This window comes from Salvelinus alpinus, chromosome 9 (genome assembly GCF_045679555.1).
Source record: "Salvelinus alpinus chromosome 9, SLU_Salpinus.1, whole genome shotgun sequence".
Taxonomy (NCBI): Eukaryota; Metazoa; Chordata; class Actinopteri; order Salmoniformes; family Salmonidae; genus Salvelinus; species Salvelinus alpinus.
In genome coordinates, this window is record NC_092094.1 from 18,958,392 (window position 1) to 18,970,761 (window position 12,370).

At 41.8% G+C, this 12,370-nt stretch overlaps 1 protein-coding gene across 7 annotated transcripts in view; it reads right to left on the minus strand.

The window, feature by feature from the left end:
* Positions 1-1,477: 1,477 nt before the first annotated feature.
* Positions 1,478-12,370, minus strand: part of LOC139584451 (lysine-specific demethylase 7B-like) — a 54,672-nt gene continuing 43,779 nt past the window's right edge. For 3 of the 7 annotated variants that reach the window (XM_071416324.1, XM_071416327.1, XM_071416321.1), the window contains exons 8-20: positions 11,808-11,895; positions 8,367-8,473; positions 8,182-8,273; positions 7,847-7,933; positions 7,340-7,576; positions 6,985-7,109; positions 6,473-6,681; positions 6,294-6,388; positions 6,055-6,200; positions 5,732-5,880; positions 5,567-5,652; positions 5,075-5,363; positions 1,478-4,947 (exon numbers count right to left, since the gene is read on the minus strand). In XM_071416324.1, the coding sequence (XP_071272425.1) occupies positions 4,859-4,947; positions 5,075-5,363; positions 5,567-5,652; positions 5,732-5,880; positions 6,055-6,200; positions 6,294-6,388; positions 6,473-6,681; positions 6,985-7,109; positions 7,340-7,576; positions 7,847-7,933; positions 8,182-8,273; positions 8,367-8,473; positions 11,808-11,895 (1,799 nt within the window). In that variant the 3' untranslated portion in view covers positions 1,478-4,858. Of the gene's footprint in view, positions 4,948-5,074; positions 5,381-5,566; positions 5,653-5,731; positions 5,881-6,054; positions 6,201-6,293; positions 6,389-6,472; positions 6,682-6,984; positions 7,110-7,339; positions 7,577-7,846; positions 7,934-8,181; positions 8,274-8,366; positions 8,474-11,807; positions 11,896-12,370 lie in introns of all 7 variants that reach the window. The other 4 variants (XM_071416326.1, XM_071416323.1, XM_071416325.1 and 1 more) reach the window with 4 other exon arrangements.

The window sequence follows — 12,370 nt, forward strand, 5'->3', positions numbered from 1 at the left end:
GTAACAACAGTCAATGTACATATACCCATAGGACTGATTCTGATCACATGGCAACTTCATTGTAATCTCTGTATATTTAGTTTCATGATGATGATCTTTTCTAAAGGAGGACTATAATAACAGTATATTGTTTGGTTTCCAGGCCCCCCTAGTTCATACTCCGTCAGTGTCACTGTTCACAGCTCTGAAATTACAGTTGGGTTGGAAGATGGCCCCACTTGGTTGGGCTGAGAACAGCTTCTGCCATATTGCTTACACCAGTCATGGACTGTTTTAAGGCTGTCCAGACTCCATGCCTTTCAAATCAGTGAGCACTGAAGAGATTGAGAAAAGGGCACAGCAACAATTTAGTGTCTTGGGACTCAGAGTTCCATATTTCAGCAGTAGGGGGACACAAACACAAGGCACTTTACATTTGTGCACTGTTGCGTAATGATGACCAACCTGCTATATGTAAGTGTGGTACTATGAAAACCTCTAGCACTGTTTGATCTCCAAGCATGCACATTGTTGATGGAAATGTAAAACACTTTTTTTTTTCTTGCTTTACATTAGCTCTCACAGTAGTCATTGGTGACAGACGTTCATTCAAGTGATCCAAGCCTAGCTACCGCACCAAAGGCATTTGTCAAGGAAATATCTTACCCAGTCTTAATGATGCAGGTTAGTGGTTGAGAATAAATAAGGAAAACATCACTTTAAAATATGTAATTATTTACAGGCCACATTGGGATGTTTACAGAAATAAACATTCAAATATTCATTGCAATGGGTTAGTGTCAAGACAAGCTTATTGTTTTCAATGATGAAATAAACTATTATAGACATTCAACCAAACCGCAGACTGGAAATGACCAACACTTCCCACAAATGTAAAAATAGTCTAAAATTCAGTTAAATACTGTACAATTAATAGTAGTCTACTGGAGAACAAGACTCTGCCAGAAGGCCAGTAATGCCTTGCATGATCAAACATGTTGGGACGATGAAAAGTGAAACAGTGTTGTTGAGAGTAACTGAAAAGCAACTCATGATCTTCGCCCTTTCAGAAGCTTAGACTTTTTGTTATTGTGGTTTTACAGGGCCTGGGAGTAGAATTGGAAGTCAAGCTTCTCTGAATTAATCTCTCCACACCATCTTGTTGTGGCTCTGTACTCCAGAAATAATATAATGACTGAAGTTAAAGTGCAGACTGTCAGCTTTAATTTTAGGCTATTTCCATCAATATCGGGTGAACCATTTAGAAATTACAGCACTTTCTGTGCATAGTCCACCCATTTTAGGAGACCAAAACTTTTGGGACAAATTCACGTGTATTAAAGTAGTCAAAAAGTTTAGTATTTGCTCCCATATTCCTAGCGCGCAATGATTAAATCAAGCTTGTGAATCTACAAACTTGTTGGATGTTTTTACTGTTTGTTTTGGTTATGTTTCAGATTATTTTGTACCCAATAGAAATGAATGGTAAATCATGTACTGTCATTTTAGAGTGCATTTTATTGTAAATAACAATTGACTGTTTCTAAACACTTCTATACTGAACAAAAATAACACAAAACAATTTAAAAGATTTTACTGAGTTACAGTTCATATAAGGAAATCAGTAAAATGAAATAAATTCATTAGGCCCTTATTTATGGATTTAACATGACTGGGCGCGGGCGCAGCCCTGGGTGGGCCTATACCCTCCCAGGCCCACCCACTTGGGAGCCATGCCCAGCCAATAAGTATTTGCTTTTCCCCAAAAAAGGGCTTTATTACAGACAAAAATACTCTCAGCACCCACTCAGACGATCCTGCAGGAGAAGAACCCGGATGTGGAGGTCCTGGGCTCGTGTGGTTACACCCCTCAGGTGGATGGATTATCTTGGCAAAGGAGAAATGCTCACTAACAGGAATGCAAACAGGTTCGTGGTCTAAATTTGAGAGAAATAAGCTTTTTGTGCATATGGAACATTTCTGGGATCTTTTATTTCAGCTCATGAAACATGGGACATTAATGTGGATGCTACCACGATTACGGATAGTCCTGAATGAATTGTGAATAATGAAGAGTGAGAAAGTTAGACGCACAAATAATATACCCTCAAGACATGCTAACCTCTCACCATTTTAATATCAGGGGAGTTTAGCATTTTTTTTTGGGGGGGGGTAAATGATATGTGCGTCTAACTTTCTCACTCATTCAGGATTATCCGTAATCATGGTAACATCCACATTAATGTAGAAGTGTTTAGAAACATCCAATTCTTAATTACAATAAAAGTGACTCAAATGACAACAAGTTTGTAGTTACAAGCTTGATGTAATCATTGCATGCTATCAATATGGGACTAAATAAACTTGAAACTACTTTAATACACAAGTGAATTAGTTCCAATACTTTTGATCCCCTAAAAATGGGGGGGGACCATGTACACCAAGTGCTGTAATTTCTAAACGGTTCACCCGACATGGACGAAAATACCATCAAATTAAAGCTGACTAACCTCATAGTTACTGTATCATTTCAAATCCAAAGTGCTGGAATACAGAGCCAAAACAAAGAAAAAAATTCACTGTCCCAATACTTTTGGAGCCCAAGCACAATGGCTAAAGTAGGTAGCCAGGCAGATGGCACCATGAGCATGAGGGTGTGGATTAAAAGTAAATTCATGATGGGAACTCAGTTCTGTCACAAATACTTGAATGGGGGCATCTAAACCTATTTGATATGCTTAAACCTGGAAGTTAGTGCAATATGCCTTGGCAGATAGCATATAAGAATGGTGAGGATTTAGTAGATGGCTCAACTTCACTTGGGGTCACCTCTGTTGGCATGCTCTTTGCTAAATGCAGAAAGAGGATTTGTATTCAAGAGGTTGCTTCTTTTGGTGCAACCATTCTCTGTAGCACAATGCCCATAAAATAAATATTTAAAAGTTCTTAGTCTAGAAACAGTCACCACCAAAGAGCCCTGAGCAGTTGTAACATAGTACCTCAGTCCATCATTCACTTATTGAAGTGACGACGATTGACAACATATATGAACAAACTTCCCAATGAAAGTTGGGAAGACAGGCAGCATAATTAAATTTCCATAAAAAGGAGTCAAGGTCACAACTAAAAGGGGTTTCCTAGTAACACTCGTAATACCAATGCATATTTTTTTATGTAAATAAAATCAATGATCAGAAAGTGTCAACGATGATGGGTCATTTCATGTTGCTTATAAAAATAAAAATAAATGTTTCTTAAGTCAACAGAATGTGTCCCTGAGAAAGACACCAACAGGAGCAATCTCTCACTTCGCCCATTCATGGGAATCACATTTTTGGCATTATCACCAACAAAAAAACACCACCAATTCAAAATCCAACCTGAGGTCTTTCAAGCCAAGGGTATAGTGATAGGGAAAATAAACATACACTAACAATAACTAGATCAGTAGCCATAATTACATTTCTCACATACACTTTGTACAATTATAAAATTATCAGTGTCACTTAAGACACATTTATATATAAAAAAAAAAAAAAATTCATACTAACGAGTAAGACAAATATTATTTGATAATATCAATCTTAGCCGACCTAGAAGATAAGAAATGTGTATCATCTCCCAAACATTTCAAATCTAATTTAGGTCCACATGTTAGTAGATTTTTGCTTAAATCCACCCATACGAATGTGATAGAGGCAACATATACAACCTGTTTGCGAATAAAAAAAAATAATCACACACCCGTTACATTAACCATTGTAACAGGATTGTCATATCAAAGCCATTATTAACTTTTTTCACGATACATAATTCAATACCAGCAAAAGAAAAACAATAAAACACAAACACCAAAAGAGAAAGTTAAATAAATTAAGGATAACTTATATTTTCTGTTTATACATTCTGTACATTTTCTACTTGATAGCTTTTTGCAATTTCAAAAACCTTTCATAATAACAGCACTTTCAAGCTCCTGCCCTCCTTTGACCAATAGGTGGCACCAAAGGAACACATTTGATATGGTCAGTGATCCAACTATAGAGCAATGAGGAGTCGTAATCCCTTCAGTAAACAGAACCTGTAAACTTAATGTGTTGGGAGAGGTATTCTTGGAATGGCTTAATGTATTAGCGACAGATAGCTTTTACATACCGAGAGGCTGAGGTGCCTGGAGTGCTGCATCAAAATATACCCCCCTCTCAAATTCAATCACTGGTGATTGTAACAAGAGGGTAGACGAAAGGATAACATGAATATGCACTTCAGCACCATTTAAAATGAGTTCAAACACCATAGCATCATTCTTGATCTTAAGTCAGACCAAACCAACACACTTCACCATGGGAAACTGTGTGCTTTCTTCTGTAAATCCATTATCTTGTTATCCAATTAGGGCTGTCAAATGATAAAATAAATTGGGTTAATTCCAGGATTTGCTGTGATTAATCACGATTAAATCGCAAATTCAGAATATGCTCAAATTGAGCTGTAATTGTATTTTATTTTTATACGAAAAGCATTACAAAAATATTCAAGTCTTGATTTTGTCCAAAGTAACGGTTAGCCAAATCAGGTAAATTGATAAAGCACACTTTCTTTAACCTAAATGTCAACTTGTTTGGACATCGCATCGTTGTTTTTATCTGTATAGATGATGTATTTTGGATGTTTCAGTTTATTTTGAACGCTTTCAGACAATGCGATTAATCACACAAAAAAATGTAATAAAAAGAGTGCACTCAAGTTAACTGACTAAGGTCAATCCATCCAAGCAATGATTTTTGTAAAATGTGAGTTACAACCGAAAGAGTATATGGGCAGGGGGGCGAGTTGTCCCTTCTCAAAGTTATTTCTGTAGACATCAGGGTCTTGAGTGCTATAGCAAGAAGTGGTTGTTCCTGCTCAGCTTGAGAATCTTCCTTAGTCTCTGTTTAGCGGTGGCCATACCTTTCTTAGGACGTTTTCCTGAGGAGAAAAACATTGCACAGAGATCAATAACAAAAGGATGAGTGAGAGAGGAATAATGCTATGCTAATTCCAGCTACTACTCCAATAGATTAGCTAGATTAAATAAATAAATATTGAGTCAAACCTTTAGTCGCTTGATTACTGATGGGTGGGGTGTTTGGAGCGGGCCTCTTGGAGGGGTGCCGGGGGGGTGACAGGGAAGTCTCACTGTACTGGTAGTCAGTCCCTGAGCTGAGGTCCAGGCGGAGGGGGCTAGAGGCAGCCTGAGAGGGGCTTTGGTCACCCCAGGCCTCGCTGCTGTTACTGTTACTCCCACTGCTTTGATTGTCCATGAAGTTCTTGTTCTCCTGGATACTCTGGCTAAGCTTGGCTCGACACTCCTTATGCACATGCTGCTGTGCCCTCCGCTCATCCTAAAAGGAAGGGGAGACTATACTTTAAATTGGATCTGCTGTTCTTTGAACAAAATCCCAAATTGCTACCTAAAGAGGAATATTAGTAATTCAAATACAGAGAGTGATTCTGATGTAGTCTCAAATTAGAGACATCAGACTTAAGAGATGTCAGTCTCAGCATGTGCAGGCATGACCCATTCACTCTTGATTATTATTATTACCTGAAGGCTCAGTGTGGAGTTGCTGTCTGAATCATCCCCTGACACAGGCTCTTTTCCACCTACAGGACAAACACAGAGAAAGTTGACTATCTGAAATTTATTGAATTAGGGGCTTAGTCAAATTGAAATCTTGAACTTTATAAGCATTTCAGGACTGGAGTGTACCACTGTCAGAGGACTGATGAGCCAGGCTGGACCACCAGGGCTCCTGGGCAGTGCTGCTCTCCTCTGGTCGCTGAGGATAAAGCAGCCCTGCCATGGACAGCATGCCCTCAATAGCCTCCTCTTCTGTGGTTGGAGAGGTAGGGCGTTGTCTGCAAACGAGTATAGGAACAACTTAATGAATCTCTTAACTCAACTGGATAATGAATGAATCATGCACTGTATGCACTAATTTCCCCCATTGTATTTGTATTGCATTGGATTGATGCATACAGAATCCTTAGAACAAGAATGCCACTTGGTCCATTCATCCATGCTTCCTGTACCCTTTGAGTGGTTTGTCAAAGTGGTGAAGGGCCTGGCTGGCCTGGTGTAGGTCCTTCACACTGCCTCGCGCCATCCTGCAATGCTCCTTATCCTCGCTTTCCTCCTCCTCGGAGCTCCCCGAATCTTCCCCCGAGGAGTCCTTTTTCTGCACAATCACACAGATGTGTCAGCCTTTATAACTTAAACAGTTCTGTGTGAAGGAGAGACAGGGCCTTGGGGAGGAAGTGAGATTAGCTACCTGCATAGAGCAACGTTCTTCGGACTCAGAGTCTGAAATGTCGGAGTACACTACGGCTCCTTTCCTGAGATCGGAATTCACTCTTTCGAAAAACTCTGAGGAGGAAAAAGAGAAGGATGAATTAAATATCTGCACCTAAATGTTACGTGAAATTCTGGTTCATTCAAAGATGAGCCTACCTAAACCGTTGATTGACAGCTGGTGACTTGACCAGTTAGACTCACTGCTGAGGGGGCTGGGTTTCTCCTCTCTCTCTTGGTCTTGTTGCTGTTCCAGCTTGCTGTCATTGAGCTCGGTCTTCACCAGGAGCCCTTCCTTCTGGTGGTCGCCAGTCCTCTTACCGTCCCGCACCGGACTACTCTTCACCCTTGTGTGACGACGCTCATCTCTGTGCACACATACACACAATAGTAAGAGGAGAAAAAGCCTAGAGGCAAACAAATCACAGCATATGGCACTGAAAGCCATCTTACCTCCTGTTATTTAGGTTCAAGTTTATTTAAGTGATGAGTTGAAACATGTAAAGATTGCATAGTGCAGGTGGTACGTCCTAACATGTTAAGGCTGCACAACAGCAGCTCTGAGTTGTAACATGAAACCGCTCCAGCCAATAAGTTGAGCAGTGCGGAGCATCGTCAAAGCCAGTTGGAGGTGTTGGGTGTTGAGTAGGTGGTGAGTTCTTCCAGCTCACCTAATAATCCTGCCGTTGCACATCACCAGAAGGAGGTTGTTGTCCAGGCTCCTCTCCACCGCTGCAGCAGACGCCATGGACGTCTTATTGAACTTGGCCATCACCGTGGAGCTGAACGGGACATCCTGAGAAAAGGGCATAGAGATTTACTTTTACAAAAGTTTATAATTAACCTAGCCTCAGTGTATGGGTAACGTCCTCCAAGACATGGATAAACCAGGAAAAATGGAGTCATTGTAAATAAGAATTAGTTCTTAACTGACTTGCCTAGTTAAATAAAGGTTAAATAAAATAATTTAAAAAACGATGGGTTACACAAGCAGCATGGGGGAGGGTAGTGTGTCAATGCCCTCACCTCCTCAAAGGGTCCCACCTCCAGCCTCTTGAGCACCTGTCGCGTGTGCAGCTCCAGGATCTCCAGGTTGGAGGGGGTCTTGGGCGCATGGTGATGATGGTGGTGGTGGTGCCGTAGCCGTCTGGCTGTCCTGCGAGCATGATGTCTAGCCTTGTCAAGAGTCGACCGCATCAGTGGGCACGGTCCACATCCCTGAGATTTCACTGGCTTGCTACCTACACTCTGCTCCTCCTCCTCCTGTGGTCAAGAGATGCTAGTTAGTACAGAACCAAAACGCTACAATATCCAGCTTCAAAGAAACAGTGCTTTTGACTTGGTATTTATAAAGAGAAAAAGGAAAATATTCAGGGACAGCCAACTTTTACCTAATGAGCACAAATGTTTACAACCAGCTCCAAGTAAGAAGCTTCAGTGTCCTTGTGAGTCACTGAGAATTTATTCTCCTTTATGTTCTCACATAACAGCCTGAGGCCCTCTCCCCTTACTGTCTCCACACTGGGCCTTTACCTCCAGGTAGCGGATTTCCTTTGTGAGTTCTTTAATCAGATGGTTGGGTCTGATATGGTCCGGGACCTCACTGGCCTGCTCTGTGACCTGAGGAGAGGCAGAGAGCAGGGGGACAATGAGGGGCTTGTACTGTCTTGTCTGCAGATGGTGGTTACAGTTTCCCCAGCCAGATCATACCATACCAACCTGCCCACCATTGGCCTTGAAGGAGCCCAATGTAGATTACATTAGAATGTAGATATTGTGACCAAATGTTCTATTCTATAGAGTCAGATGTTGCACAGACAAAAGAAGCCAATTTGCCAACGAGAATCTGGTTTTCTGTAGTATCCTACCTCTCGTTTCAGCCAGTTTTTCAGTGCAGTAATCAAGGCTTTCACTCCATCTGTCAGGTAGACTGGGGGCTGGCAGTTATCCTCTCGTAACTCTGAGAATCATATGAGAAGGATGTTGAAAAAAAGTGCAGAGTCACATCACCAAAACAGCAACAAACTCCTCCGCTGAGTGGTATTTCTCACACCTTTTAGAGTCTCCAGTAGATTATTGGCCACGTACCAGCAGATTGCCTCAAAGTAAGGGAATTTGAAGAGGTCCGGAGTCTTTAACCGCCACTCCATTTCATAACACCTGTAGTTGAGGATGCAGCAATGGAGATCAAACACAGCTCCACAGGGCTGAGACCTAGGCTGAACACATTTAAAATACTCAAATGCGGGACGATTTTACAGGACAGTTTAGTAGCCTCCATTAATATTTGTAAGTACGTGATTGTTTGAAGATAAGACATTGACCTATGTCTCTTCTTGCGCTGCGTAGAATATCAGATCTCAACAACGATTTTAAAAGTGTTTAACATCACCAGTAACACATTCCTATGTTATATGTCTTGTCATAAGCGGGTTGGAATGTCGATTCACATCAAATGAATAGGAATTCTGACTGAAATATAGGACAAATCAAACTTTTTTTGTAAATTAGTGGCATTTTAAATTTGTTGATAAAATACGGGAAATTATTGTTTGGTAGCGTGGCGCGGGACAAAATATGGGACTGTCCAGAACATGTGGTCACCCTAACAGAGACCCATCCCACTGGGCACAGATGTCAGTTCAATGTCTAGTTTAGAATTTTTTTAACATTTTACACTACATGTGGACACCCCTTCAAATGAGTGGATTCGGCTATTTCAGCCACATCCGTTGCTGACAGGTGTATAAAAATCGAGTGCACCGACATGCAATCTCCATAGACAAACATTGGCAGTAGAATGAACCGTACTGAAGAGCGCAGTGACGTTCAACGTGGCACCGTCATAGGATGACACCTTTTCAACAAGTCAGTTCATCAAATTTCTGCCCAGCTAGAGCTGCCCCGGTCAACTGTAAGTGCTGTTATTGTAAAGTGGAAATGTCTAGGAGCAACAACGGCTCAGCTGCGAAGTGGTAGGACACACAAGCTCACAGAAAAGGGTCGCGAGTGCTGAAGTGCCCAAAATTTTGTTTTTGCCTGTCCTCAGTTGCAATACTTACTACCAAGTTCCAAACTGCCTCTGAAAGCAACGTCAGCACAATAACTTTTCATCAGTAACTTGAAAATTGGTTTCCATGGCCGAGCCGCAGCACAGGTAGACGGCAGGTAGCCTAGTGGTTAGAGCGTTGGACTTGTAACCGAAAGGTTGCAAGATCAAATCCCCGAGCTGACAAGGTAGAAATCTGTCATTCTGCCCCTGAACAAGGCACTGTTCCTAGGCCGTCATTGAAAATAAGAATTTGTTCATAACTGACTATCACCATGCACAATTCCAAGCGTTGGCTGGAGTGGTGTAAAGCTCACCGCGATTGGACTCTGGAGCAGTGGAAACGTGTTCTCTGGAGTGACTGCTTCACCATCTGGCAGTCCGACAGATGAATCTGGGTTTGTCGGATGCCAGGAGAACGCTACCTGCCCCAATGCATAGTGCCAACTGTAAAGTTTGGTGGAGGAGGAATAATAGTCTGGGGCTGTCTCATGGTTCAGGCCCCTCAGTTACAGTGAAGGGAATCTTAATGCTACAGCGGCATTCTAGACGATTCTGTGCTTCCAACTTTGTGGTAACAGGCCCTTTCCTGTTTCAGCGTGACAATTTATTTTATTTAGCCTTTATTTAAAACAGGGAGTCACACAGATTAAAAATATATTTAGCCTTGTATAACATTACAATAAAAACAGAATAATAAAACATACATGTATAAAACAATATAATTCAGCACACAAACATATTTAATAAAAGCAATCACATTCAACTGCATAGAGGTCCTCAATCAATAATTTAAACTGCCTGAGTGGCACCAACACATCTAACTGCAGTGAATTCTGCAGATTGCACAGGGGCGATGTGGAACACAAAACGAAGTCCATACAGAAATAGTTTGTTGAGATCGGTGTAGAAGAACTTGACTGGCTTGCACAGAGCCCTGACCTCAACCCCATCAAACACCTTTGGGATTAATTGGAACACCGACTGCGAGCCAGGCCTAATCGCCCAACATCAGTGCCCGACCTCACTATTGCTCGTGGGTGAATGGAAGCAAGACCCCGCAGCAATGTTCCAACATCTAGTGGAAAGCCTTCCCAGAAGAGTGGAGGCTGTTATAGCAGCAAAGGGGACGACCTCCATATTAATGCCAATGATTTTGGAATGAGATGTTGGACGAGCAAATGTCCACATACTTTTGGTTATGTAGTGAATATACAGTACCAGTCAAAAGATTGGACACACCTACTCATTCAAGGGTTTTTCTTTATTTTACTATTTTCTAAACAAATTTTTTATTTCTTTTGTTAAACAAATCTAAATATATTTTAGATTCTTCAAAGTAGCCACCCTTTGCCTTGATGACAGCTTTGCACACTCTTGGCATTCTCTCAACCAGCTTCACCTGGAATGCTTTTCCAACAGTCTTGAAGGAGTTCCCACATATGCTGAGCACTTGTTGGTCTGCGGTCCAACTCATCCCAAATTTCTTTACATCCCTGTTAGTGAGCATTTCTCCTTTGCCATGACAATCCATCCACCTGACAGGTGTGGCATATCAAGAAGCTGATTAAACAGCATGATCATTACACAGTTGCACCTTGTGCTGGGGACAAAAGGCCACTCTAAAATGTGCAGTTTTGTCCCACAACATAATACCACAGATGTCTCAATTTTGAGGGAGCACGCAATTGGCATGCTGACTGCAGGAATGTTCCCCAGAGCTGTTGCCAGAGACTTGAATGTTAATTTCGCTACCATAAGCAGCCTCCTATGTCGTTTTAGAGAATTTGGCAGGACTTCCAACCAGCCTCACAACCGCAGACCACGTGTAACCATGCCAGCCCAGGACCTCCACAGCCGGCTTCTTCATCTGCGGGATCATCTGAGACAAGCCACCCGGACAGCTGATGAAACCGAGGAGTATCTGTCTGTAATAAAGCCCTTTGGGTGGGGAAAAAACAAATTCTGATTGGCTGGGCCTCCCAAGTGGGTGAGCATATGCCCTCCCAGGCCCACCTATGGCTGCGCCCCTGCCCAGTCATTTGAAATCCATAGATTAGGGCCTAATGATTGTATTTAAAATCAACATATTTTCCTTATATGGATGTTGAAATTGTTGCATGTTGTGTTTATATTTTTGTTCAGTATATACACACACACACACACATTCCTGAAATCCAATCAGTTTTTCACATTGATTCATTACATTTTCTTGTTGTTGTTGAAATTAAGTGGAAACAACATTGATTCATCTAGTTTGTGCCCAGTGGGATCACGGTCAAACCATACAGACATTCTACCACTACTTCATCACTGGCCATTAAAAAGAGAAGATAACAGCGGTGTATTTGGCCATTCATTTCATAATGTTATTACTTAGGTTAATACCAATAAAGACAGTTAATAAAATACGCATAGGCCAGTGGGGCAGTTTCAGGTGCTCACCTGAGCTGCATGCCTATGTTGAGGTTGTGGAGAAAGTTCCCACCGAACGCCATGCAATCCTGAGAGGTGAGAACAGCATGGATCCATCCTGGGGAACACAGAGGAGGATGGACCAAATCAACGGCTGACCTACCGATGTGGATCAAAAGGCTAGTAGCACGAGGCAAACAGTCTGCCAACTGAAAATCAATCCATCACCCTCTCCAGTTTCAAGTTTCTCTGAAACCTGCTTTGCATGCAATACATTTAAACATTTAATTTGGAACATTTTGGAATTCTTGTTTTCCAGCTGTATGTTTAAGACACAAAGGGTTTAGGAAAGGATTGTATTATTACACCAGAGGATATATCCTTCCATGTGGCAGCAGTGCAGCCAAACAGGTGTGACAGTGCTGTGCCGGTGGACCCTAAACATAATAAATGCTCTGTCATGGAGGATGAACAGGGAGCTGCTGTGGCCCAAGCAGAGAGGATGGTAGCCGCTCAAGAGATTATATGGATGGCTGATACCAGATGGGGTTCTCTCAACCACTGCCTGTCTGCAGGTCGCCTACATACCAGCC